The following is a 24,441-nucleotide window of genomic DNA, read 5'->3' as shown; positions in this document are numbered from 1 at the left end:
GAGTCTCCTTAGCCTCTCTCATATCCATTTAGTTGTTTGTTGGTGTTTGTGACTTGTTTGAGGCACAACACTTGGGGTGCTAAGTTCTCACAAGGACAAAGTCTTACTAGCTACATCAAGAGGTAACCTTCTAACCAATTTTATGATTCATATGTTAAATTTTGTATGCTAGTTTAGGCTCCGTGCTTTGGATATCAATGTTGCATGTATAATTATAGAAAACTTAGATCCAAAGCATTAGGGTTGTATGTGCACCATAGGAAAGTTAGAGTACATAAAACCCAACAAAGCGCTCATCCAAGATCTCCAAAAACCCCTCCTTGACCGAACCAAAGATCACAGGAGTCTCCTCTAAAACACCGCGAGTAATCTTCGACGAGATAAATTCTCTTGTTTGCTCGCTAATCGGCTCAGTACCCTTACCTGAGCCGGAACCAGAACCTAAACCTCCTTCCAGGAAGCTCATCACCAAACTGAAACACAATCATGTTGAAGATCATAACATACTCAAGAATCCTCTTCCCCAAGCTTCTTAGATTCTCCAAGACTCTCCCCGATTCGAGTACGGATCATGTGCTTTTAGTAGTACGGTCCCAATACTACCTTCCACACGTATCCGCACTTTCTTCATGAATCATCATGAATCCTCTAAGTCACCTACTCCACTGATGCACCAAATATTCACTAAACAACAACACAAAATCCACCAGAGCACCTCCTAGGCTACCCTAGGTTCCTGACCTCACCCTGCCATCAACCAGTGAAGAACTCATCATAATGCCAGTCATCCACCTCATGAATAACATCATATTCACTTAGTAGCTGGCTCCCATCATTCAAGAGGTCTACAAAGCACAAAGAAAGCAGCATTCGTGCAGTAACACTCCAATCCACAAAACGATCATGTAACATTCACCCCCACACACCACCACTTATGCTAGAAATTCCACCCTTACTTTCGGTTGCATTATGCATGCAAATTATACACATAACAGGATCAAATAGACTGTCAAATAACAGACTCTACCCTAGAACCACAACCAGACAAGGAGCAGGAATTAAGGCCAAATCAATTATTCTAGGGCTATTAGATCCTAACCGTATACAATTTTTAAATCATACACTTAGCAATTATTGATTCCAATAGGTATCCCCATCTCAGCATAGCATACGATACACCCAACGCAATAAGGTATCACATATCAGATCAAACTACCACTAACTAATCAGCACTAGCATGCAATTCTACTAGCTCATACGATATACATACAAAGGCATCTCTCCTAGCATTCTATCATGCAAGAACTGAGTAGATCCTTAGCCCTAACTAGCATGAGATTCATAAATTCATAAATCAAGTCATAACAGATAGCGTGTATGAGTATTCTGGGAAAACTTACTTGAGCTCGGCTGATTGCATGCACCACACCCTACTCTTAAAATATATTTTTTTATTATTTTTTTTTCTTGAGAACACTTTCTTTTGAAAACTTTACCAAATCCTCGGTTTGAATTCAGACCGAGAACATGTCTGAATCCCTCAAACCAAGGCTCCGATACCAACTTGTAACGCCCCAAAAATCATGACATAAATTTTTTTGTTTTTAGGTTAATAAATCGTTAATACATGTCTTCCCCATAAAACCAAAGTAATTAAAGTTTAGCAAAACGTCGACAAATCAGAGTAATTCATAGAAAGTAGAAACATGTGGCAAGTGCTCTGCAATCATCCCGAGCCATTCCAATTGAAAACCGGAGTACCTGAAACGTAAACTAAAAACTGTAAGCACAAATTTTAGTGAGTTACCCAAAATACCATACAACATACAACCACATGTTATCATGCAACATACAAATAGTTGCCATGGGCTCCCACCATAGTCTTTACCGGGAATACCATGGGCTCCCCCATGGTCTTTGTCTAGAATGCCATGGGCTTCCCCCATGGCCTGATATCCAAATGCCATGGGCTCCCCCCGGGGTCTTCCCTGCAACCATCATAGATACAACTAGCATATCACATAACAAGTAATGGGTCGGCATTGGTGCTTTCGACCCATGGATATAGTGAGAAGACTCACCTCGAATGCAAAATCTCATTGAAAAAAATCCCTAGTTGTTGCCCTGACTAAACCTCCGAACTATCGGATCAAGATAACATCTAATTAGCAACTGGGTTCCATTCTAAGGCTCACCATTCATACTTGGGGTAAATGACCATTTTACCCCTGACCCAACATGAACCGAGACTAAGGCCCAATTCCAATAACCAAAAAGGCCTAAACCAAATGATCTGCAAAGGCCCACTAATGGCCTAATTTTCCAAATTAGGCCCAACCCTATATGGGCCTTATCCTAAGCCCATAATTTCCTTAGTTACAATTCAGATTACCTCAAGTACCCCCTTGGGACAAACTTGGCCAAAGACATAAGTCAAAAGTCAAGATCAACAATCCATATTGATCCAACACGCCGAGTTGACCAACAAACTCGCCGTGTTCGCCCAAGACCCATTAACTTAATACATTAAGTTGCCTTCAACGAATCCAAGAGTTCCAAAGCTTAGATCTCAAACAAAATGAGATTTAGAAGGGTAAAGTTTCCAACTTTACCCCTAGGAACCACCGAAATGGGTCCAAACCCAAACCCTAGACTTAAAAGAGTGAGGGCTTAACCATTAAGCACTTAATCTACAAAGATAAAGCCCCGAAATGAAGATCTGACACCCTAGAACTGGAAGACCACGGAAAGTTGCCAACTTTCCATTCATGCATGTTTAGGAGAAGCTCAAAAGGTCAAGAAGGGCTTAATAAGGGACTTAATGCATACATGAAGTCCTTAAATCCATAAAGTTGGCACCTTTATGCCAAAAGAGTCCATGACAACCCCATATCTGAAAGAATAATGCTTTGGGACGTCCTAATCCCAACATCCACCCAACCCATGGCTAAAGCATAGCCATTTAAACTAAAAGAGATATTTAAGCATCTAGCCATCAAGATACGAACTTGATACCTCAAACTCCTTGCAAAATGGGTAGTGGTTCTGGATCCAAGACTTCTTTCTCCAAGCTTAGAACTTCAAGATCTTCTAACTCCTTCACAATGCACAAAATGAACACCAAACTTTCTTCCAAGGCTCAAATGCTTGACAATGGAGGCTACAACTCGATTTAGGGTTTTGATAACAAAAGAGACTGATAAGGAGGCTAGCCAAAGGAACTTAAGGCCTTTAAATATGGTGCAACACCCTAAAAATTAGGGTTTTCTTCCCAGCCGCCAACATGCTGAGTTGAGACACCTCAACACACCCTGTTGGTTCATTTAATCCCCGCGATTCTTTCATCCTAAACACGTCGAGTTGGTTCCTCCAACACACCGTGTTGATCTCGAATTAGGCTTATTCCCAACAATCCTTCTTAATATTTCGGGCGTTACGCGTATGGATTCAATTATTCCAAACTCATAATTATTGGAGCGGAACGAATCATGTTTTCAAATTTATTGATAGGGTTTGGAGCAAAACAGATTCACTCCAAAACTGCTTTTTAAAATGTCTAATTGTGGATGTAAGTGATTCGAACAAAAATTTTATTTTCATACATAACAATTTATGTTTTATAGAGTTGTACAAAGTAACATTTTAAAACATAATTTTTAATGTATGAAAAAAAGTTATTGTACATGTACAAATAAACTCCGATTACAAATAAATGTGTTCTTATTGTTTTGAGAAAACATTTCTCATAATAGTAATGGAGCACATTAATTCAATGTATTCTTTTAAGAAAACACTAAACTTTCGACTTTATCCCACTTTCGTTTATTAATTAAAATATACACGCTTCCTATGTATGAATTCCTCAAATGCATTATCGCCGCCGCAACGAGTGACCGGACAAATTATCTTATACGTATGATGATGCCACAAAGTGTGATATGTTATTGGTTTAATAAATTTTGACTCATATTAGACAACAAAAACACATAAAACTATTTGGCAAAGCACAAACTCAATTACTAGTTAATTATTATGTTTTAATATTGAAAATTGTATTTGGTTCAAAGAATACATACATTGAATAAGACTAATGGAGCACATTAATTGTGTATTCTTTTGATATGATACTTTGTTTCATTAAGTCAATGTAGTGTTTCTATAAAACTACAATAGCTTTGCAAGATTAAATGACAACTACTACCTGAAGCAGTAATGAAAACGAGATTTGGTCCAATTGATGATGCTCACCATGTCTCTAATACCGATAGTACAATTTTTTTTAATAGGAAGGGTGTATCCAACCGAGTTACTTTTAGTTTTGTAACATATTAAAGTCATTGGTAACATATTAAAAAAAAAGGTACATTTACTTTATTAATACGAAATGCTTATCCTTTCTAAACATTGATTTTTTTTGGGATAATTCTAAAAACGGATAAAAGCCTTTTGGACTACAATATGACCAAAATACTCTCGCTTTACATTTGTTGCTCTTAAACCGGAAGAAAATATTTGGAATATACACAATAAAACTCCTCACCCTTTATTTCTTAAAAAACTTGAACGCATACAATACAATTGTTGCAGTTAAAAAAAAGCAATTTTCTTTATAAAAAAAATAATAAAAGAACTTTTAAGCGGAAATAAAATTCTATTAATTATACCGAAAGAAATATGTAAATCAAATAAATCTCATACAGAAAATGATTTCATAATCAATAATTAGATATTTATGAATCACTTAGTCAAATTTGATTTACAAGTTAGACAAATTATTCACACACAAGATGATAGAAGAAGAAATGAAACATAGGATTGACAGAAAAATACAATAGAAATGAAATAGAAATAATGAAAAAAGAAATATATAACGTAGGAAAAAAAATAATAATAATACTGAATCATCTCCAAAAATTTTGAAAATATTAAAAATAAGATTAAGAGAGAAAATTAATGGATGCCCCATATCATTGTTGTATAGGAATAAGAAGATAAATAGAATAAATAATAGCAGGATATTTAATTTCAAAAAAAAAAAAAAAAAACAAACAAACAAACAAATTTGAACTTACTGTATAACCGAGAAAAAATGAATAATTTCAAATAAATTTAATTAATTTCTAAAATGGTGGCAATGAAACTAGTAAACTTGAAAGTATTACAGAACAAAAAAAATATCAATTATTAAAAAAAATGATTTTTGTTGGTTTAATGTTGTTAACAAATTATTAACGAAATCCTAAAGTGTCATGATAATTAAAAATATGCAAAATCATCACTTTTTTATCGACTATTTTTAGTCCAACAGTATCTGGGGTTGCATTCTCTTTTTGAAGTTGAGGTTTCAAGTCTCATCCGAGACATGATTAAGGAGTAGTACAAGAATATGTTAAATTTGTAGTTCAAAAAAAAAAATTATACTATATGCGTAGAAAAGAAAGCGTGTTTTAATGATGGGAAATGCTAATGCTCCATAAATTTTGATTAATATAAAAGATGTAAAAATATGATATAAATAATATAAGAAATATTTTTGCCATTGTAAATATGACTAAACTTTTTTTAGGGGTATTGAAGAATGTCCGAAATAGAAAAATCGAACCTAAAACCTGACCAACCGTACTAATTTTCAAGTTAATCAAATCTGTTATTTTGACTTTTTTTCGGTTTGGTTAACTGAGACAATAAAAATATTGATTTTTCGGTTTTGTTACTGTTCAAAATTTTTAGCACGGATGTTTAATCATAAATTTTTATATTTTAAAAATATTGTTTAGTTTGAAGTTTAATTGTTAATGTTAAATTTATTATTATAACATTTTTTTTGGGAACAAGGAAATTTTTACTAAGAAAAAAGAGAGGAAAGAGCCCTACCTAAGCAACTAGGCAGGGAAAAAAAATTTATTATTATAACTTAGCAATTTCAATTAACAATTGTGTCTTAAAAGTTAAAAATTTATTATTAAAAATTTATTATTATTATATTTATTAACAATTGTGTCTTAAAAGTTAAAACACAGTCGAAGTGAATACGTAATAGGCTAAACATAATATCAATTAGTTTGTTACTTTTTAACTAAATAAATGAATATTATGTTAATTTTTTTTTATACTATCGCTTTTAAGTTTTATATTTACAAAAGATCTTAAAAGAGTATCATTATTTCGAAAATTAGTTTTAAAGTTAATTAATTTTGAAATACATTTTAAAATTAGTAAACGGTTAATTGGTTAACTAAAAAACAAAACTGAAAAACCCGGTTAATATTTTCAGTTTAGGTTTAGATTTAGATTTAAGATATTAGTAATCTGTTGGTTTTGATTAACCATCCAAATACGATTTCAGTTGAATTAACCGTCCATAAACACCCTTATTTTGTGGCTTTTCATTCGTTGTTCTTCAAAGGTAGGAAGAAATAATTGGTATAAAACAATACATCTTCTCTCTTTATTATTCAGAAGCTTTTTTCCTCGTTTTCACTAACACGAACTTGCTGTGTAAATTGGTGGAACACGACAAGTAAAAGTAAGGGAGCCGAAACCAAAAGTCTAAAAAAATCCAAACATATATATTTATTATTGTCAATTATAATAAAAGATATTAGTCTATTAATCAACTATGGAACATATCAATAAGGTATAACAATAATTCATTTGCTTTAGATTATTTTTATTAACAAGAAAATCGGTATAATTCTAGAATATGAATAAAATGGGAATAAAATGATGATTTAATCATAAAATATTATATTATATCTTGAAAAGCATTTATTTGACAACCCATTACATTTAGCAAAAAGCAAAAGCCGACAAAAACTTGAAGGCCATAGGCTTCTGTCATTTACAACACATTTAATCGGAGAAGCAAAGACTTTGATCTACTTTTTATAGGTTTATAAAAGTTTTATTTGAAGTTGATTGTTTGGCTATATCTATTAGAATTTAGAAGAGTTTATTTATTTATTTATTTGATATTTTTATATAGTCCCGATTTTTCGAACATCAATTAAATTTTGATATCAAATGTTTTAATACCCTAGTAACTTACCTTTTTCTCAATTTTGAAATTGTGTTGGTACGTTCTTTTTTGGTTAAGCATAATCCACACCCCATTTCAAACACATCATTAAGAATCAAACTCGTCAAGATTTTTAGGAAGTTATTGGAAAAAATGAATAATTTAAAGCATTATTATCAACAATTATTTTGTTGATTCAATGTGCTTTTAAAAAATTCTCAACGAAATACTACATGGCATGTTCCACCACATTTTTTGTCATCGATTGTTTTGATCTATAACTATTATGATGAATATTTTTCCCATGGATTATTTCGATCTATATATTTACCATACGAATTAGAATATAAATTGGGAATTCAAATTTTCTCAAACATATCCATACGCCTTATTAAAATTGCACCATATAATTATAATAACTTTATTTATTTGGTACAAAAAGCAACCAGCTTAGAAAGTGTTGCGTCTCCAACATTCAAACTCTTCCACCATGCATGATGTATGCCACCACCTTTTCTACTTCAAGCTTCATGGCACAATATAGCCTAAAACAAACACAAATAAAAAACAAGTCTTAATAAACGAACATGTTAATTAATGGTATCTTGAAACCTGTTGGAGGAAAATCTTACTTCCACATTGGGATCCATGGGCGAGTGGTTTTCCACAAGCTTCAGCAATGAATGCAGCCTTCTCCATGCTGATAACACTCTCAACTTCCACTGTGATATGGTTGCAAACGCATGACAAATCTACGTTCTTCACAACACCACAGCAACCACCAGATGGTTGAATCTTTGGGCCAGATTTTTGTACATACCTAGCACATTGCTCCATGAGACCCTGCACATCGCCTTGGCATTGAGCTGAGACAGAGTTATTGTTACCCAAGATTACAGCTAATGAACAAACGACAATAGCAAAATACATAAAATGGGAAGTGGAGATTGCCATTGGAGGGTGGTATGTATGAGAGGAATGAAATGGTTTATGCTTGTAAGTGTTTTGAACTATTAATGGTGTTTTGTGGGGTTGAGAAATGGTGTATTTATAAGGGGTTAGAGAGGGTAAAATGGTAAAAAAAAATGTCGGGGTTCTTGTGTTACATTTTACACCATCGTTTATTCATTTTGCATGTGAAGTGGTGGATTATGGTTTAGGTGTGTTTTGTTTCGTGACCTTCTTTTAGTAATTATAGCTTTCTATGCGGTGCATTTTTTATACGTTATCTTGTTGTTTCCGTTATTCAATACGACGTTTTGATATAATCTTATCAAATTGATTTCGATATTTAAAATATATCTCAATCTAATCTAAACTAAAATATAATCCCAACCAATCAAATTACATTATCGTTTCCTTCAAAATATAAATATCAAACCGACGTAATTTAATAAAAGTTACTGAAGTGTTTTTCTCTAATTTATTCATTGTGGTTGGAATTTGTAAAACACATCAACCACTTTTTTATGAAAATATGAAGTTTCGATTTTCGAAATCATTTTATCTTTTGAATCTATTAAACAATTTTTACCTATGTATTTATAAACAATTTCCAATTTCAAATATAGAGCTTCAGAATCATCAAAGATTTTTTTCCATATCATTTCTTCATTTTTATGAAAAACATTATTTTTATAGTAATTGTGAAAACAAAATCATAAATCTTACAAAATATAATCATATTATGTTTGATGTATAATCGACTGTTTAGTGAAAATGAAGACTTGCATGAATTCTATAACTTATTAAAATGTAATTGTTAAATATAAACAACGATAATATCTTTAAAATCGTTTTTAGCTTAGTAACTAATGATTATATTTGATTAATTAAATAATTTTGTTTAGTTACTTTTAATTTTTTTTTGACTAAATTTTAAATATATATAAAAAGTAATGATATTTTTTTACTAATTACCTTTTTCATATTGTTTTTCAACAGTTTAATAGTATTTACATATGGCTTCACATTACAAAAGATAAAAAAATTGCTTAGTAAACTTTATATAAAATTTATGTATGTATATTTAAAAGAATTTAATAAAAGAATAATCTGTTAAAAATCTTATAATAATTTGTCTTAATAAATTTGTTTTATGTATTATAACTAAAAAGCAAAAAAAATTGTCGTTATTAATTTTAAATAGCAATGAAAAATGTTTAAAATATATATTTATGTATTCGTTTATTATATGTCGATAATAAATTAAATTTTAATCAGTAACAGAAACAATAATATAAATTTATAACCTTTTCTAAAAAAATAATCAAAAATAATAAATTTATATCTACAATATAAAAGATGAAGATCTTTATAAAACAAGAGTTTATAAATACTCCGTACAAAAATAATATCAAACCAAGCATAAAAACCAAGGTTATAAATGCACGAAAAAAATTCTATATACACGAACGTCACAAATGAATTTGTCAGCAGATGATTGATGTTGGATTTCGTTTTTAATATACTTTATCACTTTTCATTTAATGCTCATTATTTTATATTAAAAAGTAACAAAATCTACCTTTCACTTTTCATTTTTAGTTTTTATTTCCATTTTTTAGTTTTTCACTTTTCATTTTTAGTTTTTATTTCCATTTTTTAGTTTTTATTTTACTGTTTTGCTTATTAATTTGTTTTATTAACTAAAGAGTAAATTACACGAATGGTCCCTATGATTTGGGTAATTTGTGCGTTACTTTTTAGTTTTTATTTTACTGTTTTGTTTATTAATTTGTTTTATTAACTAAATAGTAAATTACACGAATGGTCCCTATGGTTTGGGGTAATTTGTGTGTTTGGTCCCTAACTTATTTTTTTAATTCAGAAAGTCCCTACTGTTTGTTTTTATTACGTGCTTGGTCCATGCTGTTTGTTTTTGTTACGAGATTGGTCCCTGTCTTACCTAAAAAGACTATTATTTAAATAGGAAAAATTATAAGATTGGTAAGTAAGGTGAAGGGGGTTGAGGTTGGTGTGTTTATTTTTATATTTTAAAAAATCAAGGGTAAAATAGTTTTTTAGGTAAAATAGGGACCAAGCGTGTAACAAAAACAAACAGTATGGACATTCCGAGTTAAAAAAATAAGTTAGGGACTAAACACGCAAATTACCCTAAACCATAGGGACCATTCGTGTAATTTACTCTTAACTAAACTTATTTTTTGTATATATAAAATAAAACACATGGTAATTATTATTATTTTCAACATTGTCTCTTTTTAATGATTGAGAATTTTAAAATGTACGATACCAAATAAAAAATGTTTATATATATATATATATATATATATATATATATATATATATATATATATATATATATATATATTAAAATAAAAAATGATAATAAAGTATTAAAGTATGATCATCCCAACAAGGGTTTTATGAAGAGTTTAATAGGTTAAAAAGTGGTACTATAACATTGTATGGAATAAAAATGCATTGTAGCTAGAATGTAATGAATTAGAAGTTCAATCCCCATTGAACCATGTAATACCATGTCTTTTTTCTTTTTTTTTCTTTAGTTTATATTGATTTTTTTTAATTTTCTTTCTCAATTTATATTAAAAATAACATTTTTTTTTCAACAAACAAATTATATATTATTATTTTTTTGATTTATACATTATTTTATTTTATATTCAATAATTTACTTTATTAAGTTACTTTATTTTTTTTATTCTAAACAATTAAAATATATATAAATCTTAAAAATATTTTAAAAAGATAACATCTTATTTATTATAATACATAGTGAAATTACATATTAATAAAATGTTGTCAATAAATAAATTTGTAAATTTTAATTTCTAAATTGTAATCTTTAATTAATATTTAGTAATAAAACGTTAATATACCTGTTTCATGGAATCAATACGTCGACGGTATCGCCTCTACCCGTTACGCGAAACTCGCGACTTTGTTATTAAAATTTATATTTCTTAAATAAAATGTCATTAAATATTTAATAGATATAACCAATAGTAAAAAATAATATATTCAAAATTAAAATTAATAATATAATAAAATATAATAAAATTAATTGGGAAAAAGTTAGAGTTATAAAACATAAAAAAATTTTATTGACTAATATATATTAAATGGTTTAGAAAAACAAAAAAAAGTTTTCTAATATGATATATTTATACGGCGGATGGTTGATAGAAAACAAACAGGAAAGAGTTATAAAATAAAATAAAACTTTTTTAACCATATAACAAAAAATAATAAAGTTTAAAGTAAATACTATAAAACATTAAACATTAAGGGTGTATTTTGAAAAATCATTGCAAATTGAGGGACAAATTAATTTTATCTCGTCAAATGTCATATTGACCTTTATATACGAATCCTTCGTGCGTATAGGAGTACCCAAAAACCAATTACCTTAGTTTATCTTAGCTAGCCAGCTACAGCTAGGAGCTAGGTGTGCATGTTACCTAGACATGCAGTAGTGGAGTTTGTTCTCATTTCCCTAGAGTAAATAGTCTACTACGCATTGCAACTTCTTTTTTTTTTTCAGTATGTACATGAGTGGTTACATCTTTTCAATTATCTGAACCTTTAATAAGTACATTGTTTAATATAATATAAATTAACAAAGTTATTTTCCAAATAAAGCCATTCAATTACATAAACTATATATTTTTTAATAAATGCTAATTGTTATTTACAATTACAATGGTCTTTTAAATTAAAAAGAGATTAAATATATTACTTTTATGATAATATTTTAAATATACATTTTTAAGATCTAAATCTTTTAAGAGGTTATGTTAAAAAAAATTCTAACTAAATAAAAACATATGCATTAGTTTTAGTAGAAACAAACCACCAATAAAAATGTTTTGAGATTAGAGTTTTGTTACTTTGTACAAATTTACACATTCAAAAGATGTCGAAAATCTCCGATTACAAAATTTATCTTCTTTCGAGGTGACAATTATTTAAAAAGAAAATTTTTAAAAAAAGCAAAAAACTGATCGATCCTTTTTATTAACTTATTTAACATAAGAACAAAAAAATTTACATTAATAAAACTAACACCTAACACCATAAACGTAAGACATAAAAAAATGTAGGTTACAAAGCCAAATATTTTTTGTGCAATATTAACAAAAGTTTCTTGGTAATATCATTTGTATCCAAATATGAGCAAGGAAAATATTAGTTTGGTCTTAAATTATAAACTATTATTATAGAATGCAAACCATTAGTTTAATACACAAACAGACATAAAAAGATGCAAATCGGACTGTATTACCAAGCACAAAATAGCAAAAATTTACTTTCAAAGAAACATCAGCTATCCTCCACAGAATTTAAAAGAAAAAAAAACAAATGCATACCCTCGTTTAGGGTTTCAACAATCCCAACAAGAAATCAAATCACATAATTAATCAAATTGTTAGTTTCTCACCAACTACATTTTACAAAGAAATAAGAAAATTATGGTATTTGAGTTATGACTTTTGATTACAAAAGGTTAAAGTCTCTACATCTCAAATCTCGAGATCCAAACAAAAAATAACTTCTTAAACCCCACTTCTTCCTGATTCTTTCACAACCTTCACAACGAATATCTTCCTCATCTATTTGACATTTCTTTCCCTCAAACTATAAAAGAACGAAAACCGAAAAACATTATAATCATACAACATATGAAATATATAAGAGCATATGCTATAGGCAATAAGAAGTGCTATTTTTGCTGATCATGTGACACCTCATAACCTAGTAATAACAAGATAAACACCACCCCTCCTTTTTGTTAAGAGGATGTTATGGCATATCTTGTTGTGACGAGCACAAGATGCAACGAGAAGTTTAATTGGTTGTTGTCTTTATCAACCAATCAAATCATTTTGTTTCTTTCTCTGTCTACTTCTTAACATGTTATAACATGGGGAACATCATTTCCCCCTTGGTGTTATGGTGGTGTTATAGATGAGGTGACATATGAACTTGGTGTTATAACGTGACTCATACCTAATGCTCTAAACTAAGGTGTTGTTTGTTTTTTCTGAGGCAAAATGTCTGCAGTCTGCGGACCACATCTGTAGACCTCTGCAGTAGAAGAGGTGGACCAAACGTCTGCAGTCTGAAAAAAGAAGACTGTTTTTTTTAAATCTGCGGGCTACTAAAATAAACTGAAATCTAAATAAACTGATTTTTTTAAACGTCAAAGTGCTTTTTTAATATTTGTATGACTTTGTTATAAATAATTAACAAATCTATATCAACTTTTATGTATTATTGTATAAAAAATAAAAATAAAAATGGTATAAATTAATGTATATATTTGATAAAAACCAACTTTGGTTGCAAAGTTATAACTAAACATTATAATTAGTAATCAAAGAATTTGATACATAAATAGATGGAAATAAACTTCAATTTTTTCAATTAAATCCATTAAAAACGTATCATACATATTTTCTCGAGAAATTGACGATACTGTATTAAATAATGTTTTACAAAATTTGGCAAAAAAATATAATAATATATTATGATTTTTTTTTCATATTTATTTAAAAAACTTCCAACGATTATTATTATAATAAATCTTTATTATAAATTTGTCAAAAATATCATGTTTGTATCGTCGAATGTTTTTTTTTTAAGTTTTGTAATTTTTTTTTTCAAATTGTTTATTATTAATAAAGTTGGAAAAAATATAAATTAAAAAAAAAACTTTAAAAAAAATAAAGATATATATGTTTTTTAGGCTAAACGATGTCTGAAAATGTTAGAAGACTCTGGTCCACATCTGCGCCAAGAAGAGGGCGCGCAGGCATTTTTAGCTCTGCAGTCTTCAAAAAAACAAACCGTCTGCGAAGGCTAATGTCTGCGCGTGGTCTGCGCGGCGTAGACAGAAGAGGTCACGCAGATCTGCAGACAAAAAACAAACACTACCTAAGTATGTGATTCATTATGTCATTAACCCTGATATATTTACATAAATCATAGTTCTGAAATAATTTCCTCAAGTACAACATAAGTATAATACATTTTGCTTAAGATCTATAAAAATACTACACAATTCTGAAATATAATAATATATAAACGATTTTGAATCTATAATTGACTATCTTCATCTACAGAAACATTTTCATATCTACTCTAATAAATGAATGTTTTTTTTGCCACATGTCCTCTTTTCCTTCATTTGGACACATGACATTTTCTAAAATTTTTAAATTTTCTATTTTCCACTTGTCATTTTATTGTATTTTTCATTCTATTAAATTAAAATTTCATATTTAATATGTAAGGTAATATATATATACTAGGCGAATCCCTGCGCATTGCGCGAGAATAGAATTATATAGTTAAAATAATAACTTTTACCAAATTATTATTTAATATTTCTACTTTGAAACAAAATGTTGGTAGTAAAGCAAACATATAGCTAACAAATTAGTTTTATTAAAAATTATAGTTTAACTTTTAAGTCATTGTGATATATACAATTATTTGATAATTTTATAAACCGTTTAAAATTGTGTAAATTATATATCAAATGAATGATAATATAACGGATAACAAAACGTATAAACAAAAATATGAACTACAACTTTTAGTAACATAAAAATAGAAAAACATCTATTATAACATTTGTATTAATATATATATATATATATATATATATATATATATATATATATATATATATATATATATATATATATATATACAACGAATAATAAAAAATATGAAAAATAAACATTATAACTTTTAATAACATAAAAGCGCTAAAACATCTATTATAACATTTATATTAACTCTTCATATTTAAATCATAAATCTCTTTAAATACATTATTGTTTTTAATGAGCAAAACTTTACACCCTTATAAAAGAAAGGAAAATAAAAAGTTATTAGTGATTACTAATTAATAATCATAAGTTAAAAACTCTTGAGTTTAACTGATAAATATACATAAATTAGAAACTATTGAGTTGTAGTGTGAGTTTCAAATGAATTAGGTACTTGGAAATGTATATTTATTATTATTATTATTAATATTATTATTATTATTATTATTATTATATTCTTCTAAATAATTGGTTTTGATGCATCATTTTAATCTCTTCAATTATTAAACATAAAGATATTTAATTATAAATTTATAACATACATAGGTGCATATACATGTTAAACAAATCACATAATATATATATATATATATATATATATATATATATATATATATATATATATATATATATATATATATATATATATTCGTAAATGTCATATGTAATTCTTGTGGTAGTAATATGGATAAATTACTTTCATATGAAGAACATATCATAATAAGTCTATCATAATTACATATCAAATGTTCAAAATTATGTTATCTTTTAAATATTGTCTTTTAAATATGTTGTGTAGGATAACCCAACAAAAAAATAATAGAAAATAAACATAATTAAAACAGAAAACTACAATCAAATAAATAAGAGCATTGGGTGGTTGAATATATAAATAAATATTTTACATAAAGATACATTTAAATCAAAAGAAAAAACTAACAATCTTCAACTTTGCTCAAACAAAAAAACCTATATCCATTTTATGAATCTTCTTTCTTCATTTAACACCATACAACCATAGAAACTTGATGACAATTCTTCACTAACCTGCAATCAAAATATTTTTCTTGAAAAAGAAGAATCAGAAAGATATTCCAAGCAAAACATTGATCTTTGAAGAGTCACATTCAAGATTGAGTAATACACACAAATCACATATAAAGATTAAATGAGAAACTGAATATAAATAAAGAATAGAAAAGCTTCATTTGTTTTGGTTGAAAGAAAAAATCATATTACAATTACCATAGATGTGACATAACCCATTTCTTCAAATCATCATATTTGGATCGTGAATGCATCAACTATATGAAAACTTTTGAATCACAATATCTTCAAATCCTTCTTACATGTAAGATTTTATATAACACAAAAGACATAAAAGATTGACCTTTTTATAGTAAACTTTTCACTAAATGCTAATTAAACATAATATAAGTTATAAAACTTTTGAGTGTTAAATCATAATTAAGAAAACTTTTGAGTTGCATTAGTTAAAAAAGGGGGTTTCAAATGAATGTGGTTTGAGAAAGTTAAAAAATGGGGTTTCAAATGCATGAGATTTAAGAAAAAATGCTAGCTTTATAAGTATGTATGTGATATATATATATATATATATATATATATATATATATATATATATATATATATATATATATATATATATATAAAGTTATTTATTACAAATGATTTATATATGTAATGTATTCAATACATTAAAGCCTCATTAATTTTAATAATTCAAATTTTTTCTCATTTTTCTTATAAATTCAAAATTTTCAAATTGTTAAATTTCCATATTTAATTTTTTTTTAATTAAACCCATGTAATACATGGGTCTCACATCTAGTCAAAATTATAATAAAACACAAATAGTTAAACACAAACACACAACAAATCATACAAACAGAAACAGATCATACACATACAAACATTTAAAAACATATACTTAGATATAACACAACCTTCAAATTCACATACACACACAAACATCTGGTTAAGAACCTTGAGAAAAAAAAAGCAAAAATGTAGTCTATCACAGACCAGAAATAAAGATGAAAAAACAAAATCTAGAACCCGTTTTTATTTTAAAAATCTTTTTTCGTCGAGATCAGAAACACCTTATTCATGCAAAATCCGGAAAACCATATAAATCCCACGCTCCTCTTTGTGTATCTATCACTTTCTCTCACACTCCTTTGTTTTTCTGGATCTGAAAGAGTTGAAGGTGACTATAAACTTAGATCTGGAAACACTTATAGGTGAAGCTAGATGTTTTCAGAAAGGTGAAGCTCGTTGTGTAAAAGTGTTGTGTGACAGTAGTTGTGGTGGTGGGTGGTTGTTGCTTGACGTCGGTGTCAAACTGTGGTGGTGTGGCAGCATTACAAAAGATGTGGTTGGGAGAAGATACCAAATAGTTACTCACGACTCATTGTGTATATAATCGTTTTTTTGTGTGTGAGAAGAATATGTGGTGTAATGTATGTTTTCTACATTATGCACACCACATGCTCGATAGAATGCATGTGTGCTTCTTCTTAATGTCATGTTGCAATTTGAATTCGTGTGTTGTCTCTTTTTTTAATTGTTTTGATTTTGTTAATTGACTTATATATGTATATGTCTTTAACTTGATTCTAATTGACTGATAATTTCATTAGGATATATAAAATTGACTGATAATTTGATCACGGAGAATGCTCCCCATTAATGTTTCAGAATTGGTTTTTTGAATGATACATGTGTTTGAAATGTCAAAAATGTATTTTTTTTTTGGTTATAAATGTTTTCCTTAGAAAAGCTGCATAGAGATCAAAAATGTATTTTCCAACATAAAATAACATTGCTAAAACTAGATTTCCCATCGTTGCTAATAGGATGGAAGGTACTTCTAGGCATACAAATGTCAGGTAAGTTGCTATTAAAATTTAAATTTCAAGGATGTTTGTAAATGTCAATTGTCAAGTATGGAAAAATGGGACAGATTCAAAAAATGTGACAGACTTTTGAACTTTTTCCATTGTGTTTTTGGTTATTAGATTTTTATGGATTCAAGAAAGAAACAAAAAGTCTATAAATTGGGATGGTAAATTTCTTTTATCATTTTACAAGTAACCTCTTAATTTTTTCACTTTTTTTTCCTTTTATAATTTAAAAAAGATTATTGTTGTAAGTTCATAGGATTTTCAACAATGTCTATTCTTTTTCTTTTTCTAATTTTATTTCGAGGGTATAATTAGAAAAATAGATGAAAAAATATTCAATAATTCAAAGGTGGTTGTATAAAGAAAAAGCTAAAAGGAACTTCTTTTTTCCCATATTTTTGTTTTTTTCACTTTATTAGAAAAAAACTACCAACCTAATTTAAGCTGTTCAAGAGGCATGAATACACTAGAAGTAAAAGTAGGTTACAAACATAAAATGAATGTAAAAGTACCGGTAATAAAGTACACAAAAAAAAAAGATGTTATTGACGATATTAATGCTAAAAGGCATATTCATTTCTTTTGTTATGTTTACTTAGTTTCAATTGTTTGATCTTTACTTCATGAATTCATAATTGAATATTTGTTTTTGCAAGGGATTGATCTAATATATCTATAGGCAGATGCTAATAGACGTGGAAATGGAACTCAAAGATTACTTTTTCCCAAAAGTGTTTAGTAGGATGTTATCAGTTTTTGGTTAGTGGGTTGTTAACCGATATTAGGTTTCTAATAATGTAAAACTTGGATCAATCTGAATAATACTCCCGATAATGTATTGTTTTGAACAGCATCTCTATAATATTTATCACTTTATGATGTAAACGTATGAGGGTGAGGTGTTAGAAACTCGAAAGGGTGTTTTTATTTGTTTGGATATGAAAAATAAATCAAAGCCTTGGAGGTGATGGAGTTGGAAGCATCCACATGACATTTCTCACCAAAACCAGAAGAAAGAACATTTGTTTGTTTTTTAGTCAAAGATTCAAGGTCTTGAAAATTCCATTTCTACTCATTTATCTTCTTAAAAGTCTAAGTCAAAGGTTTATCTCATTCTTTTTTTCGAAGCCTGACATATTATACAAACTTTTAGGCCATGAATAATTTTTGTTTGGTGGTGTACGTTATGGAAGATGAGTAGATGAAAACACAAATAAATCTGCATGGGGTCTGATTGAGAAACTGGTTTATGAAAATGAAAAATCAATATATTATTTATGTATCAAGAGTTAAATCAAAATATATTATTTTTGTTATTTTATTAAATAATTTATCATTACATAATCAAAAAGTCAATATTTAATTTAAGTATATAAACATTTTGTTCTACGTACACTAGAAGAAAGTCGGGCATTAACGGCGACGGTTGTCGCCACGAAAGATAGGGGTTGTCGCCGCTAAAAGTATTAGCAGCGACATGTCGCTGCAAAAAGGTCGCCGCTAATGCTTCGTCGCTAATGGGCAATTAGTCGCCGCTAATGCAAAACCGTCGCCGCTATTGGCATGTCCCCGCTAATACTTCCCTGACGTCGCTAATACTTCGCGGCCGCTAATACAGTTGTGACGCCGCTAAAGACATCGCCGCAAAAACTATTTTCGTTTTTTTTTGTTTATTTAATATTAAAATTATAAAAAACATTATATCAATTATAAAATCTGGTACAATTTTATAGAAATATCAACTCATACACAACCAAAAACAATATAACATTTATAAAATATTAATCCACAATCCAAAATATTAATCCATACAACATAAAGTATTGTTCCAAACAAAACATTTCATCAAATCCTAAAATTTCTACTCGTCGTCATCATTCTCATCATTTTCTTCATTATTATTTGGTGGTGACAATGAGCGAAACCACTATTCAATGCCGCAGAAGATGTTGGATCCTTTAGTATCGTTTGCAACATTTCCAACTACAAAAAAAAAACCAAAATATATTACCAACATATCATAATAGTATTATACTTTCCAAAAATTACCAAAATAAAAAAAAAAATACTAACATGCCTAGCTATAACCAACATAACATTATAGCATTCTACTTTCCAAAAATTACCAAAATAAAAAAAATACCAACATGTCTAACTATAACCAACATATCATTATAACATTTTACTTTCCAAAAATTACCAAACTACAAAATATCAACATATCAAATCATAACCAACATATCATTATAGCTTTCTACTTTCCAAAAATTACCAAACTACAAAATATCAACATATCAAACTGAAGGGTCCAGTTTATGGTTTGGGCTAGGCTATCTAATGTATAGGTCTTATTGAGTCTTTTGTTATGTAATTGTATTGTTTGGATGAGTTTACGGCCAGATGTCTGTTTACGGCCAGCCTTCCTCTATATATAGGGCGTGTCAGAGTCTGTCAGTTGGTTGTTGTCAGTTCACTGTGTTTACGGCTAGTCCAAGTTGTACTTGACATTTCTTTGATATAAACGTGTACAAGTCTTGGTTCAATATTCTTCTACTTCATTCTTATCTTGTTTGATTGTTATATTGCTTGATCACTGGTTAAGATCATTATTACAAGGGCCTTACAATTGGTATCAGAGCACATCCGGTGTCAAACACTCTTCAATCGTGTTCACGGTCAAAAGGAGCTTTGGTTCATCACTGTTCGAGGCTTGATTTGGTGTTTTCATAGCAAAAGGAGATCAGATCTGCAAAAATTCATGTTTTTCATCAAATTCTGGGCATTTACGGTCAAGAGTTCACGGCCGTAAACTCCTATTCACGGCCGTAAACAGGCAATCTTCATTGATCGTAAACTCCTCCTCAACCGTAAACTGATAATCTTAAGTGATCGTAAACAGTGTATCTTCAATAACCGCAAACAGGAAATCTTCATTGACCGAAAACTCCCTAACCGTAAACCGTGTTTACGACTGTAATCTTGTGACCGTAAACTACATTATTGGTGTTTTAGTCTATTTTTTTGTCATTTTCAATTTATATATATATATATATATATATATATATATATATATATATATATATATATATATATATATATATATATATATATATATATATATATATATATAACAAAAACAAAAATCAAAAACAAAAAAACGGATTCTCAAAGCTAAGCAATTCATCATGAATTGGATTCAATCATGGGAACAACCACTCGCATTCCACACTTATTATCTGCGGAAGGGTTCCCGGAATAGAAATACCGGATCGAGAAATACATCAAGATGAAAGACTTTAAAATTTGGCGAAGTATTCTCAGAGGACCAGTCAGAATCACTACTACTCTTGCATATGGACAAATAATTGACAAAGTGTATGCTGATTACAATGATGAGGATTTTGAAAAAGTTGAAGAACAGGAAAGGGCGTTGGCTACTTTAACTATGGCTTTATCTCCCGATATTGCTCAAGGTTTCAGAGAATATGATTCGGCCAAAGCATTGTGGGAAGCTTTAGTTGAGGTCTACGAGGGTAATGAAGACATGAAACAGAGTCGCCAAGACATGTTTAGACAGAAATTCAATATGTTTAATTATGTTCTTGGAGAAACTCTAGAAGCCCAATTGCAGCGTTTTACCACACTCACCACTGAAATGAGTTCAACTAGGATTTTTGTGACTAAGTCTGAGATTAAAAAAAAGATGTTGAATTCACTTCCAAAAGCATGGGATATGAACGTGGCTGTCATCAAGAAGACGAAAGATCTAAATCGTCTCAGTCTTGCTGAAACTATGGCAATCATCAAAGCTTGTGATCTTGATGATAAGCAAAGAGAGATTAATCATGTGAATTCCTACTCGACTGCAAATCTTGGGATTTTTTCAAATAATGCTTTTTCATCCTTCACCTCCTCTCCAAGTCAAACTTTTTCCGTTCAACAACCTCAGAATCAAACCTTTGTTGTTCCATCAGCTGCACCATTTGTTGCTTCATCATCTATGTCTCATCCACAAAGTCAATCTTTTATTGTTCCACAAGCTGCTTCCTCCTCCAAAGCAGCAGTTATGGTTCCTGATCCAAATCCCAAAGAAAGCAATGAAAATTTAGCTCTTGCTACTAGACTTGTCAATTGCTACAATGCTTTTGTAGCTGGAGAGCTTCCACCTCAACTCTCATTTGCTGATCTGGATCAAATTCATCTAGAAGATGTGGAAGAAATAGATATCACTTGGCAGATAGCAATGGCAGTGTTCAGGGCAAAGCAATTTACAAAGAAGACGGGAAAGAACAACTGGGGGATGAATGCTGACAAAAAGGTTAGATTTAACAAGGGAAAGCTTCGGTGTTACTATTGCCACGAGCCAGGTCATTTTGCTCGTGAGTGTCCAAAGCCAGACAGAAGAGTAAGAAATGATAGAACAATGATTCCAGTGGAAAATATTCATGGAAGTGCTACTATCAACAGTGAGACTGCTAATATGGCAGCGGTTGCTCAGTCCTTTGACTGGGAGGATCAGATTCAGGCACTGAGTATTTCAGGACCTGAGAGTGCTCAATTTGCTCAAATCAATGATGCTCAAGAAGAGAAAGCTGAAGTTGATCCTGAAGAAGAGATGATGGGGTTGCAGTTTGCTTTTATAGTATCTTCTACTCCAGAACCTGAGAAGAAAGAGGTAAGTCGGTCTTCCTGTTCTTAATCATGTATTGATAATGTCAAAATTTTACTTGAGCATATAGATTTACTGCGTAGAGAGAACGAGGACCTAAAATACGAAGGATATCAACTTAGAAAATGACATAAACTTCTAAAAGCACAATTAGAAGCAAAAACAAATGACTTTAGAAAACTTCAGGAAGAGTATAGCAATAAGTGTGCCAATTATAGATTTGTAACTGAACAACTTGCTTAGTTAACTGCTGAGCTTGACACATTAAAAACAAATTTGAAAATGCAGATTTTAATTTTAGAAAATATGATGTGTCAAGTGAAATAGTTGCATCCATGATAGAACATAATTTGCAATTCAAAGAAAATCAGCAGAAGGGTTTAGGGTATGATAAAGTGCCTCCTCCTTTTAATCATAATTATCAGTTTAAGCCATTGGCTGAAGAAGAGATGGACAGAGAGCCATTTCTTAAATATGGTTTTGTGTCAGGAGGTAGTATTAATGTTGAAAATACTAATGTTTCTACTTCCCATGCAGATCAATCTTTAAGTCAATCCAAGCATGAACTTGAAGGATGTGTGTTTGATAATAAACTTGTTTCAGAATCTGTTGTTTCTATTTCAGATGATAACACTTTTGTTTCTAATGTTAAAACAAATGATGTATCTTGTGATGTCTCTGCATCACAAAGTGATAACTCAAGTTTTTTTTGATATATTTGATGAGTTGTTTGAAAATACCGATGATTCTGTTTCAAGCACATCCACTTCACCAATCATACAATCTGGTTCACCCTCACCTATCACACAATATGATTCTTGCACATGTTCTTGTGGGAAAAGTAAGGGTGTCATTAAAGAAAATAAATCAGAAAAAGGCAGTACCAGTTCCAATAACAATAAGCAGATTTGTTTCAATTGTGGTACTGCAGGTCATATCGCTAGGAATTGTCCTAATAGGTCATTTGTGCATTTTTCATCTAAAAGAGGAGAGAACGAGTCCCGAGGAAGGTCTTTAACTAGAAAGTCCTCGAGATCTCGCCCCCGAGATGATGATTGGAAGGCTAATCAAAACAAGAAAAGGACAGTTTTACAAAAGAACAAACAAGTTTTAAATAATAAAGTCACAAATAGTTTGCCAAAATCGAACAAGGCTAAGCGAAGGTCGGTTTCGTCAAAGAGTGGATCTAGATCTTCAACCACTTCTGGTAGAAAATCCAAATGCTCAAAGCAAACAGGAAAGAAAAATGTTTCAAATTCACCCGTGATTTTTAAGAAACCTAAATACCAGTGGGTGCCCAAATCTGCCTCCAACTAGTCATCATCATCCTCTGAAAGTGTCTTAAATGATGATTCAAAATCAAAAATTTCAAAAGATAAATCTGTGAATGTTAAGGGTCAACCCAGGTTTGTAATGACCTGGGTCCCCAAATCTAAATAATCCCGCTCATTTTGCAGGGACGGTTGCGGAGGAATGTCGTCAGACCTTGGTATGTCGACAACGGCTGCTCCCGGCATATGACAGGAGACATCTCCCAGTTGAACGTCACTCAAACTTTTAATGGGGGTTTCGTTTCCTTTGCGGGCAGAGAAGGTGGAAAAATCACTCAGAAAGGAACTGTGACAAACGGAGTGCTGAGTTTCAAGAACGTCAACTATGCTCCCGAGTTAAAGCACATCTTGTTGAGCGTCTCGCAGATTTGCGACAAGGGTTATTCAACGCATTTTACTGATAAAGAGTGTCTAATCCTGAAGCCAGGCATTGTCATCCCGGATGAGTGGATTCTTGTTAAAGTAAAGCGGGATGGAAATGCATATATCATCGACATGAATAGAAACATTCCTGAACAAGTCACCTGCCTCTTTTCAAAAGTCTCAAAACAAAATGCTATGTTGTGGCACCGACGACTCGGTCATGCGAACGCTAAGAATCTGAATCGTCTTGCTAAAAATGAGATGGTATGTGGACTACCTATCAGAGACTTCATAACATTTGAAAAGTGTGTGTCATGTGCCTAGGGAAATCATCATAGAAAACCACACCTGCCAAAACAGGTCAATTTAATTAGCCAGGTGCTCCAATTGTTACACATGGACTTATTTGGTCCGGTCAATGTCATAAGCATCAATAGAAATTCATACTGTCTGGTTGTGATTGATGACTTTCCTGCGTTTCACGTGGGTCTTCTTCTTATCCAACAAAACTGGGGTATCTGATCTTATTAAG

The 24,441-nt window shown here is 30.1% G+C and overlaps 1 protein-coding gene across 1 annotated transcript; it reads right to left on the bottom strand.

The window, feature by feature from the left end:
* Positions 1 to 7,426: 7,426 nt before the first annotated feature.
* Positions 7,427 to 8,024, bottom strand: LOC145108218 (uncharacterized). Its single transcript, XM_079045231.1, has 2 exons — positions 7,651 to 8,024; positions 7,427 to 7,563 (listed from the first exon to the last, which is right to left on the bottom strand). Exons 1-2 carry the CDS (start codon positions 7,970 to 7,972, stop codon positions 7,547 to 7,549), a joined length of 339 nt encoding a protein of 112 aa, XP_078901357.1. The 5' UTR covers positions 7,973 to 8,024; the 3' UTR covers positions 7,427 to 7,546.
* Between the last annotated feature and the right edge of the window lie 16,417 nt (positions 8,025 to 24,441).

This window comes from Lactuca virosa, chromosome 1 (genome assembly GCF_052849685.1).
Source record: "Lactuca virosa cultivar CGN04683 chromosome 1, Lactuca_virosa_CGN04683_v6, whole genome shotgun sequence".
NCBI lineage: Eukaryota > Viridiplantae > Streptophyta > Magnoliopsida > Asterales > Asteraceae > Lactuca > Lactuca virosa.
Note: the sequence above shows the minus strand (reverse complement) of the source record. Positions and strands in the feature narration are given on the sequence as shown.

Bases quoted from the DNA above. Each gene is read 5' to 3' on its own strand.
- LOC145108218 (XM_079045231.1), bottom strand. From the start codon at position 7,972: ATGGCAATCTCCACTTCCCATTTTATGTATTTTGCTATTGTCGTTTGT.